Raw genomic sequence first — 27,660 nt, forward strand, 5'->3', positions numbered from 1 at the left:
AGGGGGACGCGGGGGTGGGACATGGGGGGACGGAGCGCACACAAAATCATTTGGCAACTTCCGGTAGTGCTTTCCGTCATTTCATTTTTGCGTCGCGTTTCGACCACCGCATGGGGTTACGGAAGTTGCTCGATCCTGGATAAAATGATTAAATAAATGATTCTGATTCTGGATCCTACATGTAGCGTCCAGGGAGAAATGAGATGACATCAAACAACACGATCGATTACGACGTTTGCGCCGGCGTCAGTAAACAATCATGCAAGGTGGCGGTCCATTCACTCGGATGGACATTGCTTAAACGACGGGTGACACAGCCATGATTTACCGCTGCAAAAACATCCGTCTGAACCGCCCTAAATATACTGCAACCAGGGACACCTTCTTTAAGACATTGCTGGACCTTATTCGAGACTTGCACTCCTTAGAGAATGAGTGAACACATTCTACTGGGAGAGAAGGAGTCCACAGAGACAATCGCTGCACTCTATGTCACAGCATGCCACAGACTGAGAGGAGCAATCCACAGTGACAATCACTACACTACATCACAGCATGCTATAGACTGAAAGTAGGAAGTCACAGTGACAATTACTGCATGCTACATCACTGTATCCCAAAGACTGAGAGGAGGAATCTCCAGTGACAATCATTGCACACTACATCACAGCATGCCACAGACTGTGAGGAGGTATCCCCCATGACAATCGCTGCACACTACATTACAGCATGCCACAGACTAAGAGGAGGTGTGCAGAGTGTATATTAGGGCTGCACGATTTTAGGGAAAAATCGAAATTGCGATTTTTCTCTCAGAAATTGCAATTTCGATTTTTCCACGATTTTTTTTAAATTCCTGCTTTTCGCACTTTGGGGGGGGGGGGGGGGGGGCTTGGGTTTGGCTCACGGTCTGCACTGCCTGGTCCGCAATATCTTGCTTCTGGCCCCGCTGTGCGCGGATTGGCCAGAAGCAGTGAATATGTATAAGTGTTAATGAGCGGGGGGCGGATCCACTAGAGCGAGCGGCCGGGCACATCATACAGCATTACCGATCACTGGCTAGCGATGGAATGACGGCAGTGGTAGGCGGAGCTGTACAGAGCATACAGCTCCGCCTACCGCTGCCGTCATTCCATCGCTAGCCAGTGATAGGTAATGCTGCTGTATGTGCCCGGCCGCTCGCTCTAGTGGATCTGCCCCCCGCTCATTAACACTTATACATATTCACTGCTTCTGGCCAATCCGCGCACAGCGGGGCCAGAAGCAAGATGTTACAGACAGCGGACCGAAAAACCGAAAGTACTGACGATCAGCAGATCGTCTTGCCTCGAACCGCGGTTTCGGTTTTAAACCGAAAAACTGTGCAGCCCTAGTGTATATATCACGTGCAGGATATGTATGTACATGTCGTGTTGTGCGCAGTACATATAACATGTTGTGGTGCTCACCTAGTGGCAGGATGAGGAATCGCACGTAGTTCAGCCAGTCTGGAGTTTTGCCAGCCAGCTGCTCCACAAAGAATCGGAGAATAACACTCAGATACGTCTGATCTCCCGCAACCAAGATCTTCACCGCCGGCGGCATGACAGAGTTACAGTTACAGCTGCAGAGAGAAGCCATCAGGTTACTCCTCAGTTAATCATTGACTACCCATCAGGTGAATACTCACTACTAATCAGATGACTACTCACCACCCATCAGATGACCACTCACTACTAATCAGGTGATCACTGAGATCTAGTCAGAGATCTTCAATAAAACCAACAGCTGTTCTGGGGCCATTAAAGGGAGTCTGAAGCGAATTTAACAAAACAAAAGATACTTACCTAAGGAGAGGGAAGGCTCTGGGTCCTATAGAGCCTTATTTATATACATTAAGGTCTGCACACCCAAAAATAATCATAAGCTGCGCTAAAATCTGCATATATACCTGGGTGCCATGTTATATGGACAATACTATAAATAGATAAATAAAAACATGCACACCAGCAAGAATTGAATTTCAAATGCTCTTATTTTGAATGATCAATAAGAAATTAACACAATGTACAATTAAGCCCCAATACATAAAGACAGGATACAGTTAAACATAGCACAACAGTGCACAATTACATGCAAAACATTAGCAACATAGTGAATACACCAGTATCCTGTGTATACAGAGATGGAAGAAAGTCCATTTACCCCAACAGCAGCGCTGTTTCGAGGCACAAATGCCTCTTGATCACGGGCAGAGCGAGTCCAATGTAATGGAGCAAACAAGCAACGGATGCAGAGATGCAAGGCGGCGTCCTCTTGCATCTCTGCATCCGTTGCTTGTTTCATAGTGGAAAAGAGCCCTTAGAAAGAAAGCCATGCAACACCATGGGACACTGGCCACGCCCCTTTCCTGCATAACACCCCAATTGCCGCTTATTAGCATAAACAAACTCTCTGTATGATGTCATCATATATACATAGCAAATTCAGCACCGTCACTGCTGCTTTCTTAGGCTGTTTCTCAACTTGTATGACCCTACTAAATACATACTAGTGATCACTAGCAACCCATCAGGTGATCAATACCAACTCATGAGATGATTGTCAGCAATATTATTTCTTAATTATCAAGTTGTCATTGTTTTTAAGTAACCTTAAAGGGAACCTGAGGTGAGAGGGATATGGAGGCTGCCATATTTATTTCTTTTTAAACAACACTAGTTGCCTGGCTGTCTTTCTGATCATGTGTCTTTAATACTTTTAGCCATAGACCCTCAACAAGCATGCAGTAGATCAGGCACTCTGACTCAACTGACTTAGCTGGATAAGCTATATGCTTGTTCCAGGGTTTTGACTCAGACACTACTTATTCCAGAAGATCAACAGGGCTGCCAGGCAACTAGCATTGTCTACAAGGAAATAAATATGGCAGCCACCATATACCTATCACCTGGGGTTCCCTTTAAGTAACAGTATCAGACACAGTTTACATTCTTACAGTGCTTTGAAAATGTATTCCTCCCCCTTGGCTTTCTGCCTATTTTGTTACATTCCAACCTGTCATTTTATGTGATAGATCTGTAAAAACTAGTCCAAGTTGGTGAGATGAAATGATAAATAATATATATAAAAATTAAAAAAAATAATAAAGTGAAAATTGGCATGTGCATATGAATTCACCCCCTTTGCCATGAAGCCCCTAAAAAGACCTGGTGCAACCAATTACCTTCAAAAGTCATATAATCAGTGAAGTAAAGTCCACTTGTGTGCAATCTTAGTGTCACATGATCTGTCAGTATAAACACACCTTTTCAGAAAGCCCTAGAGGCTTCAACGCCACTAAGAGCATCGCACCATGAAGACCAAGGAGGTCTCCAAACATGGTAGGGACAAGGTAGTTGAGAAGAACAAGTCCGAGTTGGGTTATAAAAAAATATCCAAACTCTGAATATTCCCTGGTGTACAACCAAATCCATCATCAAATGGAAAAAAAACATGGCATACCACAACAAATCTGCCTAGAGAGTGCTGCCCACCAAAACTCACAGACTGAGCAAGGAAGAGAAGCAGAACAGAGACCAAAGGTAACCCTGCAGGAGTGTCAGAATTCCACACCAGAGTCTGGATTATCTGTCCATAGGACCACAATAAGCCACACTCTCCACAGAGATGGGCTTCATGGAAGAGTGGCCAGAAAAGGTCATTACATAAGTGTTAAAAATAAGTAAACAAGTTATGAGTCTGCCAAAAGACATGTGGGTGACTCCTCAAATGTAAGGAGGAAGGTGCTCTGGGGTCAGATAAGAATAAATGAGTCTGGCACAAATCCAACACATTCCATCAAGAATACCATAGCCACTATGAAATCTGGTGGTGGCAGCATCATATTGAGGGGATGTTTTAAGCAGCAGGGACTGAGAAACTGGTCCGAGTCAAGGAAAAGATGGATGGCGCTAAATACAGGGATATTCTTGAGAAAAACCTGCGTCAGCCTGCCAGTGATATGAGACCGGGATGGAGGCTCACCTTTCAGCAGGACAATGACCCAAAGCATTCTGCTAAAGCAGCACTCGAGTAGTTTAAGGGGAAACATTTAAATGTGTTGGAATGGCCTAGTCAAAGTCCAGACTTCAATCCAATAGAGAATCTGTGGTTAGACTTAACGATTGCTGTTCAAAAGTGAAAACCATTCAACATGAAGGAGCTGTAGCAGTTTGGCTTTGAGGAATTGGCAAAAATCCCAGTGGCAAGAGGTGGCAAGCTCATAGGCCCAGTGCACACCAAAACCGCTAGCAGATCTGCAAAAAGCTAGCGGTTTTGGGAGCAGATTTCAGAGCGATTCTAGGCATGTTTAGAGCGGATTTCTAAACATGCCTAGCGATTTTGCCTGCGTTTTTTTGTGTAACAAATTACAAATATTGTAACAGTAAAAGATGTTACTGAACAGCTTCTGTAACAAAAACACCTGGAAAACCACTTTGATCTAGCGTTTTCCAGAGCGGTTTGCGTTTTTCCTATCCTTTACATTGAGGCAGAAACGCTTCTGCAAACCCCAAACGTGCAGCAGGAGGCACATTTGTGGTTTGCTACAACCCTCAAACCGCCGGTGTGCACCATCTCATTGAGATACATTAACTGAGCGGTTTGACAGGCGGATGCGGCCGGCGGATCGCATCAAAAACCGCTCGGTGTGCACTGGGCCATAGTAACTTCTCCAAAGCGACTTGCAGCTGTATTTGCTGCAATAGGTGGTCCCATAAAGAAATCACTTTAGAAGGGTGAACAGTTCTGCATGCTTTGAGTTATTTTGTCCTATTTGTTGTTTGCTTCACAATAAACCAAATAATACATCTTCTACGTTTTAGCCATGTTCTGTCAATTAAATTTTGTAAACTCTCACACAATCTATTTTAAATCCAGGTTGTGAGGTAACAAAACATGAAAGAAATGCAAAGGGGGTGAATACTTTTGCAAAGCACGGTTTATGACTTCTTTATGTATTCAGTAATCTTAGCCATAGTTAGTTTCCACTAAACGTGATTTTTCGATGCTTTCCCATAGGCTTTCATTGGAGCCGTTTTTTCTGCATCCATTCTGCATCTAATCTGTGTGTAGTGGAATCAGGCCCTAAATAAATATGTGTTTAAAAAAAACTTAGGACGCATACATTGAGGCATCCTATATCATACAGTTCACAGCATGAGGGAACCTAAACCGGTCTTTAAAAAAAAAGAAGTTTCACTTACCCGGGGTTTCTATCAGCCCCCTGTGCCCGCGCCGGGACAAAACGATCCTCCAGTCCCCCCCAGCCACTAAAATATTTTTTGCCAACTCAGCCATGTGGATGGCCCTGCACCTGCACGGTCTTAGCCACATGCGTCCTCGATCACGCTCCTGCCGCTGGAAGCATCCTGCGCATGCGCAGAATGAGAAAATCTCCTACTGCGCATGCACAGGATACTCCCAGCGATAGAGGATGTGTGGCCAGGGCCGCACAGGCGCAGTGGACGTCGACTGGCCAATTGGCAAAATCAAAGCTGACTCGCTGCGGGGGACCAGAGGATCGTTTTGTCCCGTCGCAGACACGGGAAGGCTGCAGGGGGCTGGCAGAAGCTCCAGGTAAGTGAAGCTCTTTTTTTAGATCAGTTTCGGTTCCTTTTAATCTCAGGGTTGTGGGTGTGATCCCCCACTAACAAAGAGGTTAAAATGAAGTATTACACTCACAAGAGTAATAGGAACCAGCAGTGCAAGGTGGGGGTGTTTGAATGACGGTGTGGACCGTCGTCTGATGCACTCAGAACACGAAGTATGAGGCGGTGTCCCAGGAACACTGATCACCTGCTATATGCTCATGTTCTTACTACTCTTGTGAGTGTAATACTGTACTTGGTTTGTTTAGCAGTTCTATCTTTTTATCATTTTAGCGCTGATCTGAATGCAAGGCCCTCCTATTACTACTTTGTGAGCTTGCTCCCTAGTTCTCAAAGCACGTCTCCCATGCTCTAAATGTATGCCTCTCAAGCTTGTCTCACTGTATATCTCCCAGGTTTGTCATTGGAATGTCTGGTATATGTACTTCTGCCAAAGCCATGTGAACCACAAATAAGAAATAATTCCGGGTACGACTATCGTTGTACTTGACAAATAAAGAAGATTCTGAAACAGAGACGTGTCGAGAGTTATGTGCTGTGTGTGCAGTCAGTACTCACTATCTCTGGATACGGGCAATGATCCCGCAGAAGGCAGCCTGGACATCGGCAGAGGAACACGTGGACACCATCTGTAGCTTCCCGGACAGCTGCTCTCTGACATACTGGAAAAAACAGAGAAGTGTCACTGGTGGTGTAGGAAGAAGGAAATGAGACACCATTGGCTCGCAGTCTACATATGAGGTGAGATGAGTTACATGAGATGCTCTAGGAACTGGAGCAGAGAAGCTGAGCAAATCTACATCAGTGTCATGTGACTTCCAAGTGTAATTAGATATTCTACAAAGAGGTCATATGACCATATCCCTCCCAACAACCCGACATATATATCTTCCAAATCACATAGCATCTGTTCCAACCCCCTCCATCACATCACCCACTCATACCTCTCCTCCATCACCTGCTCATACCTCTCCTCCATTACTTAACCATAACTCTCTTCCATCACCTGCTCATTGCTCATACCTCTCCTCCATCACCTGCTCATACCTCTCCTCCCTCAACTGCTCATACCCCTCCTCCATCACCTGCTCATACCTCTCCTCCATTACTTAACCATCACTCTCTTCCATCACCTGCTCATTGCTCATACTTCTCCTCCATCACCTGCTCATACCTCTCCTCCATCACCTACTCATACCTCTCCTCCCTCAACTGCTCATACCTCTCCTCCCTCAACTGCTCATACCTCTCCTCCCTCAACTGCTCATACCTCACCTCCATCACCTGCTCATACCTCTCCTCCATCACCTGCTCATATCTCTTCTCCTTCACCTGTTCATACCTCTCCTCCATGACCTGCTCATACCTTTCTTCTATCACCTGCTTATACCTCTCTTCCATCACCTGCTTATACCTCTCTTCCATCACCTGTTCATACCTCTCTGCCCTCACCTGCTCATACCTCTTTTCCCTCACCTGCTCATACTTCTCCTCCATCACCTGCTCATACCTCTCCTCCATCACCTGCTCATACCTCTCTTCCATCACCTGCTCATACCTCTCCTCCATCACCTGCTCATACCTCTCCCCACTCCATCTCATAACCTCTCACCTGCCCGTGCCAATCTGTTGTGTTGATCAGGATGATGCTGTCTGGAAGTTGTTGTTCTGGTCCAAGAATCTCATTCAATTCATCAAATACAGACTTCCGTGGGACCTACAAGAAAATCCACCATTATAGCATATACCTAGTGACACCATGAACTGACACATATTACACCTGGTGTCATCATACACAGCCACATATTACACCTAGTGACACCATACACAGCCACATATTACACCAAGTGACACCAGACACAGCCACATATTACACCTAGTGACACCATACACAGCCACATATTACACCTAGTGACACCAGCCACAGCCACATATTACACCATATTACACCATACACAGCCACATATTACACTAACTGACACCATACACAGCCACATATAACACTTAGTGACACCATACACATATTACACCTACAGAGTAACCAAGCAGCTCAGGGTGACCCAAACTACTAGGAATGTATAGGGGGATAAAAAGGGATAATTTGCATATTTAGTAGGTGTGCATTGTGGGTAACCACAAATGTTCATTTATAACTGAATTATTGCAAATTTCCTTCTGTTTTAAGAAGGCAATTACACCAAATATTACACCTAGTGACACCAGACACCATACACAGCCAAATATTACACCTACTGACACCATACAAAGCCTCATACCACATCTAGCGACACCATACACATCCACATATTACACCTACTGACACCATACAAAGCCACATATTACACTAGTGACACCATACACGGCCAGATATTTCATCTAGTGACACCATAGCCAGCCACATATTACATCTGGTGACACCATACCCAGCCACATATTACATCTGGTGACACAATACACAGCCACATATTACGCCTCTTGCACACTACATGCAATTCCAACTTTTTATGCAATGCTATTTTTGATTCCGATTAAAAAAACGTAGCAGCATGCAGTACTTTTTTTTTATATCGGAGTCAAAAATCGGATCGTTAAAAAAAAAAAAAATATTGATTTTGCATGTTGTGACACCATGCACATTCACATATTACACCTACTGGCACCATGTAGTCACATATTACACCTACTGACACCATACACAGCTACATATTACACCTACTGACACCATACACAGACACATATTACACCTACTGACACCATACATACACAGCCACATATTACACAGAGTAACATACACAGCCACATATTACACCTACTGACACCATACACAGCCACATATTACACCAAGTGACAACATACACAGCCACATATTACACCTACTGACACCATACACATATTACACCTAGTGACACCATACACAGCCACATATTACACTAACTGACACCATACACAGCCACATATTACACTTAGTGACACCATACACATATTACACCTAGTGACACCAGACACCATACACAGCCAAATATTACACCTACTGACACCATACAAAGCCTCATATCACATCTAGCGACACCATACACATCCACATATTACACCTACTGACACCATACAAAGCCACATATTACACTAGTGACACCATACACGGCCAGATATTTCATCTAGTGACACCATAGCCAGCCACATATTACATCTGGTGACACCATACCCAGCCACATATTACATCTGGTGACACAATACACAGCCACATATTATGCCTCTTGCACACTACATGCAATTCCAATTTTTTATGCGATGCGATTTTTGATTCCGATTAAAAAAAACGTAGCAGCATGCAGTAATTTTTTTTATATCGGAGTCAAAAATCGGATCGTTAAAAAAAATAATTTGATTTTGCATGTTGTGACACCATGCACAGTCACATATTACACCTACTGGCACCATACACAGCTACATATTACACCTACTGACACCATACACAGCTACATATTACACCTACTGACACCATACACAGACACATATTACACCTACTGACACCATACACAGCCACATATTACACAAAGTGACAACCTACTGACACCATACACAGCCACATATTACACCGAGTGACAACATACACATATTACACCTAGTGACACCATACACAGCCACATATTACACTTAGTGACACCATACACATATTACGCCTAGTGACACCAGACACCATACACAGCCACATATTACACCTAGTTACAATATACACAGCCAAATATTACACCTACTGACACGATATATGACATTTACGTTTGCCATTTGGTGATCACTGACCTGACTGCAGAGCCGGGACTCTGGGGAGAATTCACCCTCCAGGCTGCTGCCCCGGTCACCAGTGGCGCGAGGATTCTGTCGATCTCTCATGGAGACACTTCGGGGTCCGCGGGACAACTTATTCTCCTGTCTGAGAGGAGGATGCAGGTATGAGGCCAGAGTGTAAAGACAATAACAGGGAAAAGAGTCAAAATGAGAAGAATAAGACAGCCACTGCTCATTACCGCAGGCTGATATGGGAAATTGTCCCTACACAAGAGGATATCCTTCAATGAGATGTACTTCAATGCCATACCCCAAACACCCTATTATATATCACTACACATACTTTATAAATAAACAGATAGGTCTATAAGTGACAAGCTGGGAGGAGGGGCCCCAAAATACAGAACAGCTGAATGTAATCAGCGATGTACATTATTACTAGCAGGATTCCATTAATAAATATTGGTATGGTGTATCCGAGTACTCTGAGGTATTTCCTTTCGTCCAGAGGTGATGGTACTTAGTGGGTTGGACTGCATGATGATTGGCTGCATTTTCCTCACTGACACTGCTATTCACTGACAATACAGGTTCCCTCACTGACTCTGCTATTCACTGACAATACAGGTTCCCTCACTGACACTGCTATTCACTGACAATACAGGTTCCCTCACTGACACTGCTATTAACTGATAATATAGGCTTCCTTACTGTCACTCCTATTCACTGACAATACAACCTCTCTCACTGACACTCCTATTCACTGACAATACAACCTTTCTCACTGACACTCCTATTCACTGGCAATACAACCTCTCTCACTGACACTCCTATTCACTGCCGATACAACCTTTCTCACTGACACTCCTATTCACTGACAATACAACCTTTCTCACCGACACTCCTATTCACTGCCAATACAACCTCTCTCACTGACACGCCTATTCACTGCCAATACAACCTTTCTCACTGACACTCCTATTCACTGCCAATACAACCTCACTTACTGACACTCCTATTCACTGCCAATACAACCTTTCTCACTGACACTCCTATTCACTGCCAATACAACCTCACTTACTGACAGTCCTATTCACTGCCAATACAACCTCTCTCACTGACACGCCTATTCACTGCCAATACAACCTCACTTACTGACACTCCTATTCACTGCCAATACAACCTCTCTCACTGACACGCCTATTCACTGCCAATACAACCTCACTTACTGACATTCCTATTCACTGCCAATACAACCTCTCTCACTGACACTCCTATTCACTGCCAATAAAACCTCTCTCACTGACACGCCTATTCACTGCCAATACAACCTCACTTACTGACACTCCTATTCACTGCCAATACAACCTCTCTCACTGACACGCCTATTCACTGTCAATACAACCTCACGTACTGACAATCCTATTCACTGCCAATACAACCTTTCTCACTGACACTCCTATTCACTGCCAATACAACCTCGCTCACTGACACTCCTATTCACTGCCAATACAACCTCACTTACTGACACTCCTATTCACTGCCAATACAACCTCTCTCACTGACACGCCTATTCACTGCCAATACAACCTCACTTACTGACAATCCTATTCACTGCCAATACACCCTTTCTCACTGACACTCCTATTCACTGCCAATACAACCTCGCTCACTGACACTCCTATTCACTGCCAATACAACCTCGCTCACTGACACTCCTATTCACTGCCAATACAACCTCACTTACTGACAATCCTATTCACTGCCAATACAACCTTTCTCACTGACACGCCTATTCACTGCCAATACAACCTCTCTCACTGACACTCCTATTCACTGCCAATACAACCTCGCTCACTGACACTCCTATTCACTGCCAATACAACCTCGCTCACTGACACTCCTATTCACTGCCAATACAACCTCGCTCACTGACACTCCTATTCACTGCTGATACAACCTCTCTCACTGACACTCCTATTTACTGCCGATACAACCTCTCTCACTGACACTCCTATTCACTGCCAATACAACCTCACTTACTGACAGTCCTATTCACTGCCAATACAACCTCGCTCACTGACACTTCTATTCACTGCCAATACAACCTCGCTCACTGACAATCCTATTCACTGCCAATACAACCTCGCTCACTGACACTCCTATTCACTGCCAATACAACCTCACTTACTGACAATCCTATTCACTGCCAATACAACCTTTCTCACTGACACTCCTATTCACTGCCAATACAACCTCGCTCACTGACACTCCTATTCACTGCCAATACAACCTCGCTCACTGACACTCCTATTCACTGCCAATACAACCTCGCTCACTGACACTCCTATTCACTGCTGATACAATCTCTCTCACTGACACTCCTATTTACTGCCGATACAACCTCTCTCACTGACACTCCTATTCACTGCCAATACAACCTCACTTACTGACACTCCTATTCACTGCCAATACAACCTTTCTCACTGACACTCCTATTCACTGCCAATACAACCTCACTTACTGACAGTCCTATTCACTGCCAATACAACCTCGCTCACTGACACTCCTATTCACTGCCAATACACCCTCGCTCACTGACACTCCGATTCACTGCCGATACAACCTCTCTCACTGAAACTTCTATTCACTGCCGATACAACCTCTCTCACTGACACTCCTATTTACTGCCGATACAACCTCTCTCACTGACGCTCCTATTCACTGCCGATACAACCTCTCTCACTGACGCTCCTATTCACTGCCAATACAACCTCGCTCACTGACACTCTTATTCACTGCCGATACAACCTCTCTCACTGACACTTCTATTCACTGCCGATACAACCTCTCTCACTGACGCTCCTATTCACTGCCGATACAACCTCTCTCACTGACCCTCCTATTCAGTGCCGATACAACCTCTCTCACCGACACTCCTATTCACTGCCGATACAACCTCTCTCACAAACATTGTTATTCACACTGGCAATACAGGCTCTCTTACTGACACGGGTACAGCTTTGCTCATCAATGATAAATATTATACCAGTCTTATTTGTGATGTATCTGTCTGTATGATTGATGCAGGATTTCTTACCTGGGAGACATGATAATCTGGGACTCAGCTCTGGAGATCATGCCTAAGTGTGGGATTCTCTCCAGGGGCTCCCAGTTGGAAGGATCTGTTGCCAGGTTGGCTGGTGGGAGGGGGTCGGTGGCCTCCTGTATAGAAAAAAATGGATACGAAGTGTGATGAGGAGATCATCATCCTGAGCAGATCAGGTATTTAGGGCATATGATGGCATTAAGGGAGAGCTTTATTACTGGTAGAATGATGTTGGTACACGCTGACCACTGTTCAGCTTTGATCCAGTCACCTCTGAAGTACCCTTCTTACTAATGTCACTTCCTGAGAATATTATTTCAATATCATCACCTGTCCATGCCAGTATTATCACCATATCTCCATTCTACACCATTCGTAGCATTACTTCAACATCCGCCCAGATACCATATAACCACAAATCTATACCAAACACTACCATCATAATACCACCAACCCAGGCATCATATAACCACCAATCTATACTAACACTACCATCATAATACCACCAGTACAGACATCATATAACCACAAATCTATACTAACACTACCAGCATAATACCACCAATACAGACATCATATAACCACCAATCTATACCAACACTACAATCATAATACCACCAATCCAGAAATCATACAATCACCAATCTATACCAACACTACCATCATAATACCACCAATCCAGAAATCTTACAATCACCAATCTATACTAACACTACCATCATAATACCACCAATCCAGACATCATATAACCACAAATATATACCAACACTACCATCATAATACCACCAATCCAGACATCATATAACCACAAATATATACCAACACTACCATCATAATACCACCAACCCAAGCATCATATAACCACCAATCTATACCACCCTACTGTCATAATACCACCAATACAGACATCATACAACCACCAATCTATACTAACACTACCAGCATAATACCACCAATACAGACGCCATATACCGGTAACCACAAATCTAAACCAACATTACCGGCATAATACCACCAATACAGACATCATATACCAGTAACCACAAATCTAAACCAACATTACCATCATAATACCACCAACCCAGGCATCATATAACCACCAATCTATACCAACACTACCATCATAATACCACCAATACAGACATTCATACATCCACCAATATACACCAACACTACCATTCACAATACTACCAATCCAGGCATCATATAACCACCAATCTACACCAACAGTATCATCATAATACCACCAACCCAGGCAACAAATAACCAGCAATCTACACTAACCAAATCATCATAATACCACCAATCTACACCAACACTACTATCACAATACCACCAACCCAGGCATCTTATAACCGCCAATCTACACCAACACTACCATCATACTACCATCAATCCAGGCATCATATAACCACCAATCTACACAAACATAATCTATTACTAGTTCACCTACCAATCTACTTTGACGCTAATACTATGCATTTGCCAATACATGCACTTTGTACCTGTCATAAATGGCAAAACTATACCACAGTCAATCTACTCAAATTCTATGACTGCACAATTAATAATTCACACCAAACATGATCATCAAATTAACCACCAAATTCTCCAGTAGTTCATTCTGCTCACAGTCCGAGGCCTGCTGGCAAACTCTACAAATGGATATGCTAACAATCTCAGCCACTCAGCCTGCCCCCTACTGAACCATTCCATTCACAAAACCCATCGATGATGCAGACTCGGGAAGCAGGTGCTCTTAAAGGGGAACTGAAGAGAGAGGTATATGGAGGCTGCCATGTTTATTTCCTTTTAAGCAATACCAGTTGTCTGGCAGCCCTGCTGATCCTCTGCCTCTAATACTATTAGCCATAGCCCCTGAACAAGCATGCAGCAGATCAGGTGTTTCAGATATGACAAGATTAGCTGCATGCTTGTTTCTGGTGTTATTCAGATACTACTGCAGAGAAATAGACCAGCAGGGCTTCCAGGCAACTGCTATTGATTAAAAGGAAATAAATATGTCAGCCTCTGTATACCTCTTACTTCAGTTCCCCTTTAATGCTTGTTAGTAGGACTTTGGGAGCATGTGACATGCGATCCAGGAGGGTGGAGTAAAGAACCATCTAGTGCAGGCATGGGCAAAATTGGCACTCCAGCTGTTAAGGAACTACAAATCCCACAATGCATTTGCCTTTATGAGTCATGACTGTGGCTGTCAGACTCCTGCAATGCATTGTGGGACTTGCAGTTCCTCAACAGCTGGAGGGCCAAGTTTGCCCATGCCTGATCTAGTGAGTGTACAAGGCTTGAGTTTTCTGACTGAAGGTACACTTGAAATCACTTACATCGGCCAGCCCTGGGTCTGTGTCCTCAGAACGAGTGTGGAGAAGCTTCAGATCCCCCCTCTCCATCTGGAAGAAACCACATTTGAATCATGGGTGATATTCTTTATATCCAAAGTTTTCGGCAAAAACAGGGATCGGGGGAAGATTGTCGCCAGTGGCTGAACCATTTCATTGTGTGTCTTGTGTGCTGCATCTCCATAACACCCCAATATTTAAAGTGAACCAAGCACATTAAAAATGCATGCCAATAATGTGTCTCATTATTAAAAATAACTTCAGTTTTACCTCTTCTTTTTACATTTAAAAGTTCAGCAAAGGCTTTTTAACTACCCTACTTCTGAGGTCTGCCCGACTGTAGAAATTTGCAGGGGAGCTGGGTGTGTGTGTGTGTGTGTGGGGGGGGGATTTGTACATAGGACATTATGCTTCAAAGAGTTTAGAGAAGTCACAGATGCCTTCCCCTGGATAAATGATGGGCTGCTAGAAGGGGAGGGGGGAATATGGCAGCTCCTATAGCTATTAGAAACCAGGAAAAAGAGGTGGTGCTTTGTTCCCTTTAAGCAGAGGGTGCCATATTGTCAATTGTTACACCATTTTCCAAAGGCACCGTTTGGAGCGCACTGCTTTATACTCACTCCGCCCTTGTCTGTTCCTTTCTGACTGATCTCAGTTTGTGACCCGGAGTTGGAAACACCTTCAAAATATCTCCTGAAAGAGAAGCAGTGATTGCCACAGTTGACATTGCCATGCACAAGGATAAGTCACAAGGGGAAAGCCCCCCCCCCCCCCCCCCCCCGAGTATATTCTATGAATTTGGTCTGGCCCCACAATATACCAAGCACACTATGCATGATTATTACACCATATCCCAATGGTTGCTCCTCACCTCAGAGTTGGTTTTGGGGTGCTCATGACGCTGTCATTGTCCTCAATGTCAAACCCACTCTCGCTGTTATTACACTCATCCAGGCTGTCATAGAGGAGTCCAAGCTCCTCATCTTCCTCCTGCTCCCGACACGTGCGCTCCGCATCCAGCGACTGGAGGACAAACAGAGGAAAAGGCATAAGCCCCACCAGGTGATATCATCAGACCACTGGGTGGAGGAGAACATAACAGACAGCTCAATGACAACAGATGGGCTTCAACACCCCCCACGAGATGACACCCACAAATTACATGATTGTGTACACAGCACACGGAAAACACCGTCATCACATACATGCACGGGACGATATACGGGCTGATTGTATGTATGGGTATTGGCGCTATACAGGGGAGGTCACTGAGATGTATGCTTGTGTGGAAACAGCAGCCTGCCATACCTGTATACTGGACTTTGATTCCTTCCCATCTCTTTCCACAGCTTTCCTTATCTTTATTGACCCAAGGAAGTGGGTGGATGCCGGCAAAATGCTTTGTGTTTTTGAAAAAATTATTTGCATCTTGTATCAGTCCTTGTCTTGGAGTACGTTTTCTTGCCTTTTAAGCTGTTTTTAATCATTTTACACATCCTTTGGGGCACCTCCCTCCCAGTGTTACACCTCCAAACCCTTTGAGGGGGGCATTTTCCTTTTGTTGTTCGGTGACGCTATGTTCAAACGATAATCCATGGTTGCCATTCTGCAACCCAGTTTTGTGAGTACCCTATTTGTTTTCTTTCCTTACATACAACACCATCAGGGGCTCCTGGTTCTCTCCTGATAGTTTTATCACCCCCTGGAAGAATGACAGGTATTCCAGACCCCCATCAATATCTACAACTTACCTTGTATCTTCACTCTTGTCGTCAACTTACTTGCTGTCTTCAGTCCTCCAATTTACCTTGTATCTTAACCCTCCAACCAATCTCTAGTCTCCAACTTACTTGGTGTCTCCAACTATCTTGCCAACTTACCTGGTGTCTCCAACCCTCTCAACAACTTACCTGGTGTCTCCATCCCTCAACAACTTATCTGGTGTCTCCACCCCTCTCAACAACTTATCTGGTGTCTCCACCCCTCTCAACAACTTACCTGGTGTCTCCACCCCTCTCAACAACTTATCTGGTGTCTCCAACCCTATCGTCAACTTATCTAGTCTTTCCAACCCTCTCTTCAACTTATCTAGTGTTTCCAACCCTCTCTTCAATTTACCTGGTCTCTCCAACTTACCTGGTGTCTCCTACCCTCTCAGCAACTTTCTTGGTGTCTCCAAACCCCTCACCAATTTACATACTATAATTACAACTGAATCAGCCCCAAGTTATTCTATGTATACAAGGAAATATACATTATATGTAATAAGGTATTGGGAATCACATGGGATAAGTCATTTTATATGTATATGGAATGGAGCTTATAAAGGAAGAACATTACATTGAGAGATATTACAAAAGAGGAGGAATTACATGCATATACAGTATAGATGATAGATAGATGATATGATACAGAAGGCATTATATGTATACGTGGAAATGGCCATTATAGGAAATGAGGAATTATCTGGTATTATGCCTAAAATGGGATAAAGGATTACACATGTAAATAAGGGCATGAGATATATATATATATATGTGTATGTGTATATATATATATATGTGTATATATACATATATATATGTGTATATAGTATATATATATATAGTATATATATATATATATATATATATATATATATATAGTATGTATATATATATATATATATATATATATATAGTATAGTATATATATATATATATATATAGTATATATATATATATATATATATATATATATATATATATATATATATATATATACACATATATATATATATATACACACACACATATATATTCTCAAAAGTTTTGAGAATGGCACAAACACTGGTTTCAAAGGCTTTTACGTACAATTACATCAAATTTATGCAAAGAGTCAATATTTGCAGTGATGGCTCTTCTTTTTGAAGACCTCTGCAATTAGCCCTGGCATACTGTCAATCAACTTTTGGGCCAAATCCTGACTGATAGCAACAAATTATTTCATAATTAACGGAGTTTGTCAGAATTTGTGGGTTTTTGTTTGTCCACCCGCCTCTTGAGGAATGACCACAAGTTCTCAGTTGGATGAAGGTCTGGGGAGTTTCCTGGCCATGGACCCAAACTTTTATGATTTGTTCCCCATGCAACCTAGTTATCACTTTGGCCTTATGGCACCGTGCCAGAGGTCTTCATCATACTGGAAAAAAGCATTGTTCTTCACCAAATTGTTCTCAGATGGTTTGAGTAAGTTGCTGTCAGAGGATGTTTTAAAACCATTCTCTATTCACTGCTGTGTTCTTAGGCAAAATTGTGAGCAAGCCCACTCCCTTGGATGAAAGGCATGAGACAGGACTGATGGTAGCGCTCACCTTTTCTTCTAAGGACAATCATTTTGCCAGATACCAAACATTCAGAAAGGAGCTTCATCAGAGAAAATGACTTTACCCCAGTCCTCACCAGTCAAACCCTGTACTTTTTGCAGAATATCAGCCTGTCAATGATGTTTTTCTTGAAAGTGGCTTCTTTGCTGCCCTTTTTGACACCAGGCCATCCTCCAAAAGTCTTCACCTCACAGTGCATGCAGAAGTACTCACACCTGCCAGCTGCCATTCCTGAGCAAGCTCTGTACTGGTGGCACTCCAATTTAGCAGATGGTCCTAGCAGAGTTGTGCTCACGAGTCCTGAAGGACTCAAATTTGTGATTCAAATCACAAATTCAAGTGATTTGACTACCACGCACTTCCTCCTTCAAGCCAAAAGGAGGAAGTGCGGTAGTGAGTCTTGCAATGCGTCCCTGTTAAGCTTGGGGGTGTAATCTCCACAGTCAGCATACAACACATAAACTGACGTGAAGGAGGTACACACACCAGCACAAGGGATCAGGATATCCCCAGTTTAGTGGAGGAGAGGACTGACTCCAATAGGAGATTGTGGTGCACAGAGCCGGTGCAGATCTGAACAGCCACAAACACTTTCGTAATAACGTCTCAGCGCAAGGTAGCGCTGAGCGCATAAACCAGGACTGAGGAGATCAGGACAGGTAGACAGAATGAACGCTTGCTAGCTAGCGATTACTTAGCGACAGCAAGCGTCCAAAACCAGACAGACTGGAATGAGGCAGCCAATGCGTTGCGGCGATGGCGTGCCTCACAAAGACAGGACAGGAGAGACAGGAAATAGCAGGATCGAGATAGATGAACGTAACACAGATAAATATACAATAAGTATGTTTTCCTAGCGTATTACAATTACAGCTATCAATGAAACTATTCGTAACGTCTGACTAACATATGTATATATTGGCAATGAACCGATATATGACATAAGCAGGAACTCTGACTAAGACTGAAGTAATACAGGGAACAGGACTCAGAAGGATTCGCTATCTCTTCGCAGAGATGAACGCAATCCACAAACAGGACCAGGAACAGGATTCAGAAGGATTCGTTATCTCTTCGCAGAGATGAACGCAATCCACAAACAGGACCAGGAACAGGATAACTAGCTCAGCACGGGTGTTCACGATACGCGCAAACTACCAAAACGTGCTGGAAAACTGACTAGCTGAACACAGGAAATAAACAGTTCGTGTACGTATATATCAGCGACACTGATATATTAACGTAACACGAATACAAGGAAAATAACAAAATGCGCAAGTATGCGTATATATTGGCGATGAACCAATATATGACACAAGACAAGCAAGTAGCAACTTCTAGAACAAGAGCAGAACTAGGAGGACTCGCTGACCCCTTCGCAGGAGTCAGCGCAGTCCACACGGACCAGGAACGAGGTGGGGCACGAGCAGAGTAACAGATAGAGTCTGAAACTATGATAGCCCATGAGGCATTGCAGGAAGCAGTTCTTTATACTGAGGTCATCCAATGGGAGCAGACCTGCAGATTCCCACACAAGTGAATGGTAATTAATCACAGGCTGATAGCAGGAAAAGGCAGACAATGATATGCAGCCTGCAGGAAAGGGACCGCCCCTCCACTGCAGCAGACAATGTTTGTTTACACAAAAGCATATTAAACTGTCATAAACTTCAGAGCGACTGCAGATGGAATCAGCAACTAGTTTAAGTGCAAACCAAACTATGCAAGCAAATGCATGTAATGACATTAGAACTGCTTGGTTTGCAATACCAGTGCAGTCAGCAGTAAACGCTACAGAAGCGATCATAACAGTACCCCCTCCCTTAAACGCGGCCTCTGGACGCCTATGAAAACTGACATATTTCTCCTGAACCACCCAAACCAAAAAATCAGAAGTGGGAAATCCAGCAAACTGATCTGACTGAAAATTCATGAAGGTCGGATCCGTCCGACAAAACCAAATTCCCGAATCAGTCTCACCAAAACTAGACCAATTGGAACCAGAACCTACCGAACCATGCCCGTCAGCACTACAAGCCTCAGTGTGACACCCATCAGAACCACGACTTCCAGAAAACAACCCCAAGAAACTCTCTGCGCGATACCCACCGCCTTCCAAGGACTGTCCAAAAACGCCAAAGCCTTTGCAATGCCCACCGGAACTGTCCCTACCAACACAAAACCCACCGTTGAACCAGTCCAAGGTACCAGGACAAGTTTCCTCAGAGATCTCCCAGAACACTTGGAAGCTCCAAAGAGATCCCCACAGGTCAGAACGCCCCTTAGGCTCACATGGAGAACTATCAAGAACCCCTATGGAACCCAGGGCAACTCCAGAGTCAGGGTCACAAGGACAAACATCAAGATCAGGGCTTTTAGGGACCAGAACCATCTCCGGGCATGCAGGCCAACCGGCAACATCAGAACATGTCTCCACTAGGGAAGCACGTGAGCACGCTAACACAGACACATCTGGGCAGTCTGGCATACGAAGCACATCTGGGCACACCGGCACAAGAGAAACCTCTGGGCATGTCAAGGAACTGCGAACCTCAAAGTCAGTCAAGACAGGACCGAAACCAGAACTGGGCAAAAAAAATTCATCATGACTAGACTTCATAGTTACTGGATTCTCACTAAAAACTGCAGGATCAGACTTAGATGTCGCTGATTCCAGCAGGGTTATTAACAAATCATGTTCAGGGGCATTTACAAGACAGGGCAAATCTTCTGATGTATGCACTGAACTAGACAGGGTTCCCATAGCTTCTTCTGGACTAGACAGAGACTCATCACATACACTGGACTGGAGCTCATGAAGGGCTGCAAAACAAGTCAATATTGCAGCAATCCCCACTGAACTAGGCAAAACTGAGTAACTCACTGGACAGGAAGGGGGCTCTGGAACTTCTGCCACACCGGCCAGAGAACCAGAATTTTCCAGGATACAGGGCTGGGTTTCAGAAACACTCATTAACCCGGACTGAAATTCTGAGATTTCTATTATTTTTTCCAGCGAGTCAGAATTATCCATGTTACAGGGCAAGACTTTTGAAACATTCAGAGGACAGGGCTGGAGTTCCTCGGCTGTTACAACACTGGAGAGGGACTCAACAACATTGGTTAAATCAGACTATGTACAGGGCAAGGTATCTAACACACTTGCTGACGAGGACAATATTTCAATGGCTTCTGCTTCGCTGGGCAGAAATTCATCAAGTTTTATTAGAGCAGACTGTAATTCCAAAACAGCTGCTAGACAAGTGAATATTACTGCAACACCAACTGAGGTAAGCAGTGCTTCAGCCTCCTCTGCTAAAGGGTTTAAAGTATCCAAAGTACTGGGTGAAGCATAAGACTCTGCGACCACAGCTTCACTGGACAGGATCACTGAACAGTCCATATTGCAGGGCAAAACCATGGAAGCACCTGCTGGACAGCATAATGATTCTGTGACCTGAGTTTCATTGGAGAGATCTACTGCACAATTCATGGTACAGGGCAAATTTATTGGAAAATTTTCTGAACAAGGTAATAATTCTGCGATTTCAGGTTCACATAGCAGATGCTCTGAGCTATTCACGAAACTAGAGCGAGGTGTAGAAACAGGAAGATCAAGACACAATGTTTGCGCATCTGAATCACCATTCATTTGTAAAATTGGAAAATTCAGATGCTGGGGTTCTGAGTTTACTAGACAGGATTGCTGGGACTCGGAAACTGATGAAGTGCATCTATTGGCATCTGCTGGATCAGACAGGAGTTGAACTTTATTAACACAGGTAATTTCTGCAGAAGTGTTTGCAGAGACAGGCAAGATTTTTCTGGTGTCTGTTTCACTAAACAAAGAGTCATGAGTACTAGCTAGGCTGGACTCGAAAGTCAGCAGGACCTCTGGGTCCTCTGCTGAGAGATTTGTGCAGGGCAAGATTAAGGAAGTATTAGTAATTTCTGTCTTACTGGGAAGTAACACTGAGTTATCCATGGTACAGGGTGGAATTACAGGAACTTCAATTTCACACAAAAGGAGCTCAGAATCACTCGCTGAATCAGCCAAAGGTGCTGAAGCAGGCGAGTCCTCAGGAACTGAGGAAGTGGAACAATCTCCACTTGACAGTGTGTCTTCCCTGGTATCAACTGATTGAATTGCATAAAAATCGTCCAGAATCATTCTCCACACATCGATCAATGGAGCCACAAAGTCATACCCACACACACCAGTTTTTATTAGGTTATAAGCAGACTTAATGCATGCATTCAATACTAATTCACTTTTTGCACTGTAAAACTGACAAAATGAACTTGCATCTTTCTTCCATTCATAGACCAGAGCTTCCATCTCTCCTTTCTCAAATGGAGGATCCCATGCATATTTAACAGCTGAGCATTCCGGCTGATCATAGTTAGCAAATGTGTTAGTGGCAGAAACATACATTGGGTTATTTAGCAGGTGATTGGCCGATTTCTTATTCCTAAGGATCTCCAATACCTGTAGCAAGTATTGAACTGTAGTGTATGCAAATTTCCCTTGCTGCACGAATAAATTGATCTGTTCAATACTCTGTAATATATCTTCATAATCATATTCAGATAATTCATTTAAACAAGAACCTTTATTTTCCCTGGCTAGCAATGAAAGTTCATTAGTAGTTTCATAGGTCCATTTGACTCCCCTGAATGGTGACTGAATTTCATTATCTGCTAATGGTGGAGTCTCGTTACAGATCTGATGCGCAGTCGCCAAGGGCAACGACTCCGCTGATTGTAACGCTTTTCTTTTGGAGCGTTTACGTTTGGCTTTAGACCCTGCTGCCTTAGCAGAAGAAAAGTTATCAGAACAATTATCTGCTTGCTGATTATTTTTGTAGGCAGTAGAAGGAGCAGCTGATTGACAAGCTGCCAGGAGCTTATCAAAAGGGCTAGGCAAATCGGTTTTGCGCAGCCAGTTATGGATCACAAACGCTAGAAATTCCAGTGGTCTTTCTTTTAAATTGGTATGATCCAAGACATCGTAGGCCCACTGAAACAATCTTCCCTTAAATAAAACATAAACTAGCTGGGGGGCCCACGTTGAAACAGGAGTAGCCTGGAGCTCAGGATTGGCCAGGAACCTGGCACATTCAGAAAAAAACTCATTTTCTGTTTCAGAATTGAGCTTCTCAAATTTCTTAAAGGAACAGGAACCAAAACAAACAGTGTCATTTTTGCTGGGAACCCCCCCCACAATGGGGATTGGTAATGGGGCTATCATAATGTTAAGCTTGGGGGTGTAATCTCCACAGTCAGCATACAACACATAAACTGACGTGAAGGAGGTACACACACCAGCACAAGGGATCAGGCTATCCCTAGTATAGTGGAGGGGAGGACTGACTCCAATAGGAGATTGTGGCGCACAGAGCCGGTGCAGATCTGACAGCCACAAACACTTTCGTAATAACGTCTCAGCGCAAGGTAGCGCTGAGCGCATAAACCAGGACTGAGGAGATCAGGACAGGTAGACAGAATGAACGCTTGATAGCTAGCGATTACTTAGCGACAGCAAGCGTCCAAAACCAGACAGACTGGAATGAGGCAGCCAATGCGTTGCGGCGATGGCGTGCCTCACAAAGACAGGACAGGAGAGACAGGAAATAGCAGGATCGAGATAGATGAACGTAACACAGATAAATATACAATAAGTATGTTTTCCTAGCGTATTACAATTACAGCTATCAATGAAACTATTCGTAACGTCTGACTAACATATGTATATATTGGCAATGAACCGATATATGACATAAGCAGGAACTCTGACTAAGACTGAAGTAATACAGGGAACAGGACTCAGAAGGATTCGCTATCTCTTCGCAGAGATGAACGCAATCCACAAACAGGACCAGGAACAGGATTCAGAAGGATTCGTTATCTCTTCGCAGAGATGAACGCAATCCACAAACAGGACCAGGAACAGGATAACTAGCTCAGCACGGGTGTTCACGATACGCGCAAACTACCAAAACGTGCTGGAAAACTGACTAGCTGAACACAGGAAATAAACAGTTCGTGTACGTATATATCAGCGACACTGATATATTAACGTAACACGAATACAAGGAAAATAACAAAATGCGCAAGTATGCGTATATATTGGCGATGAACCAATATATGACACAAGACAAGCAAGTAGCAACTTCTAGAACAAGAGCAGAACTAGGAGGACTCGCTGACCCCTTCGCAGGAGTCAGCGCAGTCCACACGGACCAGGAACGAGGTGGGGCACGAGCAGAGTAACAGATAGAGTCTGAAACTATGATAGCCCATGAGGCATTGCAGGAAGCAGTTCTTTATACTGAGGTCATCCAATGGGAGCAGACCTGCAGATTCCCACACAAGTGAATGGTAATTAATCACAGGCTGATAGCAGGAAAAGGCAGACAATGATATGCAGCCTGCAGGAAAGGGACCGCCCCTCCACTGCAGCAGACAATGTTTGTTTACACAAAAGCATATTAAACTGTCATAAACTTCAGAGCGACTGCAGATGGAATCAGCAACTAGTTTAAGTGCAAACCAAACTATGCAAGCAAATGCATGTAATGACATTAGAACTGCTTGGTTTGCAATACCAGTGCAGTCAGCAGTAAACGCTACAGAAGCGATCATAACAGTCCCATAGGATGCGTGCAAGACGTTTGGGACGTATGGAAGACAACTGACTTATGGTTAAGTAACCCCCTCTCTCCCAGCCGCACAGCTGAGGCAATTAAGCCTCGTTTGTATCACGAATTTTAGTCCTTCGGGACTCGTGAGTACAACTCTAGGTCCTGGCACTTGTGGGACTTTCTTGGGCACCCTGAAGACTTCTTCACAGCAATTGAACCTCTCCTCAAAGTTTTTGATGATCCAGTAAATGGTTGATTTAGGTGCAATCTAAGTAGAAGCAATATCCTTTCCTGTGAAGCCCTTTTCTTATGCAGCACAATGATGACCACGTGTGTTTCCATGCAAGTAACCATGGTTAACAGAGGAAGAACAAGGATTTCAAACATCAACCTCCTTTTAAAGAGAGTCTGAAGCGAGAATAAATCTCGCTTCAGACCTCATAGATAGCAGGGGCACGTGTGCCCCTGCTAAACCGCCGCTATCGCGCCCCTAAACGGGAGTCCCTTCACCCCCAAATCCCCTCCGAACAGCGGGGGAGCGCTTCCTGGTTGGGGTAGGGCTAACCGCCGCAGCCCTGCCCCACGCGCATCTGTCAGCGCGTATCTCCGCCTCTCCCCCGCCCCTCTCAGTCTTCCTTCACTGAGAGGGGCGGGGGAGAGGCGGCGATGCGCCGCTGATAGACGCGACTGGAGGCAGGGCTGCAGCAGTTAGCCCTGCCTCCAGGAGCGACCAAGTCTGCGACCAAGTGTCGCAGTGGGGGGTTTGGGGGGTGAAGGGACCCCCGTTTAGCGGCGCTATAGCGGCGGTTTAGCAGGGGCACACGTGCCCCTGCTAACTATGAGCTCTGAAGCGGGATTTATTCTTGCTTCAGAGTCTCTTTAAAGCATCCAGTCTGCTATTCTAACTAAATCAGCATGACAGAATGATATCCAGCCTTATGCTCATCAACACTCTCACCTGTGTTAACAAGAAGATTACTGAAATGATCTCAGCAGATCCTTTTGGGACACAATTCAATGGAAATGTCAATATATAATCAAATTGTCATCGTAAAAACGAAAGCAGCAAACTTTGTGATAACCAGTATGTGTGCCATTCTGAAAACGTTTGGTCACGACTGTATATATAAAATCAGAAATTATACATGCAAATGGGTGTTATATAAAAATGATGTATATATGTATGTAATCAGATGTTATAGATATGGAAGTGGGTCTCATATGGGAAGAGTGATTTTCAGAAAACTCACATCATCATTTACTTTGAATCTCTTCAATAATGACACAAACTTCTGTTTAAAATTTGGCTGTGAATGAAAGAGGACATGATTATTGATAAGGAGTGACAGGTCCTCTTGTCGGATGCAGCTGCGCAGAGTGGTTGTATTACCTGCCGGCTGAGTGACGTGCTGCGGAGGAGCTTCCTGCTCAGCTTCTTGTTGGGTCTGCGGATCTCCTCCTCTTCATCGTCCACATCCTGAGGAGACACAGGCAGGATTATCAGAGAAGGGAGAGCTGACAATTATATCTCGTTATCACTTCCCCTCCAACAGCAGAGAGAATAGCAGCAACTGCTGCTAATGAGGGACTATTACTACAGAGCATGTAACAACTTCAGGGTATTTATATCCCTGAGGAGGCTACTCCCTAATTCCTGCTCTCAGTGGCATTATGGGATGTGGGAGAACATCCCCAGCCAGAATATATGTGACAGGACTGCTGCAGACTACAAAGGGACTGTGTGAAGCAGATCTGCAATAATGGAAAAGCAGATTTTACCTGGCCTTGGCCTTCATCGCTGCCTTCTGGTTCTGAGGAATATGTGTCCTCCTCATCTTCCTCCTCCCAGTAGTGATCAGCATCTGTAGGATGGGACAATGACACAGGACATTACTATCTTCTTTAGTTATAAGGTGGGTGTGATCTTGCGGGCAATCATTTGCCACACAGACAGTAGTTATCTCCCTCATGTAGCACAACATTTTAAATAAGAGATTTGTGGGGAACAAAGTGCCGGAAAGTGTAAGCTAGTGTAAGCTGTGGTCCTACAAAGTTAGGTGTGAAAGTGGTGGGGCGCGGTGTGAGAAAAGGAAGCCATAGTTGTGTGAAATAGTATTAGCCATTAAAGAGGCAAAGTGTAAGGGAAACCCAAAGCCTTGTGAACTATGTTTGGGGAAGCAGATGAGGTACAGCAAAAGGTATGGAAACCATGGCCCAATGGAGTATACATGGGGGAGTAGTGAAGCACAGTGTGATTTGTAAACCATGGCCCTATAGATTACAGGTGGGGGAGTAGTGAAGCATAGTGTAAGGTATGAAATCCATGGCCCTAAGTAGTACAGGCGGGTGAGTAGTGAAGCACAGTGTAAGGTATGGAAACCATGACCCAATGGAGTATACATGGGGGAGTAGTGAAGCACAGTGTAAGGTTTGGAAACCATGGTCCTATAGAGTACAGGTGGGGGAGTAGTGAAGCTAAGTGTAAGGTATGGAAACCATGGCCCTAAGTAGTACAGGCGGGCGAGTAGTGAAGTACAGTGTAAGGTATGGAAACCATGGTCCTATAGAGTACAGGTGGGGGAGTAGTGAAGCACAGTGTGATATGGAAACCATGGCCCTATAGATTACAGGTGGGGGAGTAGTGTAGCATAGTGTAAGGTATGGAAACCATGGCCCTAAGTAGTACAGGTGGGTGAGTAGTGAATCACAGTATAAGGTATGTAAACTATGGCCCTATGGAGTACAGGTGGGGGAGTAGTGAATC

At 44.1% G+C, this 27,660-nt stretch overlaps 1 protein-coding gene across 5 annotated transcripts in view; it reads right to left on the minus strand.

Annotated features, from left to right (window-relative positions):
* Positions 1-27,660, minus strand: part of LOC137504331 (phosphofurin acidic cluster sorting protein 2-like) — a 75,892-nt gene that overhangs the window by 23,243 nt on the left and 24,989 nt on the right. For 4 of the 5 annotated variants that reach the window (XM_068232603.1, XM_068232604.1, XM_068232605.1 and 1 more), the window contains exons 7-17: positions 26,676-26,758; positions 26,287-26,373; positions 26,147-26,203; positions 15,760-15,911; positions 15,509-15,581; positions 14,874-14,939; positions 12,517-12,641; positions 9,432-9,561; positions 7,243-7,347; positions 6,189-6,292; positions 1,449-1,603 (exon numbers count right to left, since the gene is read on the minus strand). In XM_068232603.1, the coding sequence (XP_068088704.1) occupies positions 1,449-1,603; positions 6,189-6,292; positions 7,243-7,347; positions 9,432-9,561; positions 12,517-12,641; positions 14,874-14,939; positions 15,509-15,581; positions 15,760-15,911; positions 26,147-26,203; positions 26,287-26,373; positions 26,676-26,758 (1,137 nt within the window). The remainder of the gene's footprint in view (positions 1-1,448; positions 1,604-6,188; positions 6,293-7,242; positions 7,348-9,431; positions 9,562-12,516; positions 12,642-14,873; positions 14,940-15,508; positions 15,582-15,759; positions 15,912-26,146; positions 26,204-26,286; positions 26,374-26,675; positions 26,759-27,660) is intronic. The other variant, XM_068232606.1, reaches the window with a different exon arrangement.

The sequence above is a fragment of the Hyperolius riggenbachi genome, chromosome 4 (genome assembly GCF_040937935.1).
Source record: "Hyperolius riggenbachi isolate aHypRig1 chromosome 4, aHypRig1.pri, whole genome shotgun sequence".
Lineage (NCBI taxonomy): Eukaryota > Metazoa > Chordata > Amphibia > Anura > Hyperoliidae > Hyperolius > Hyperolius riggenbachi.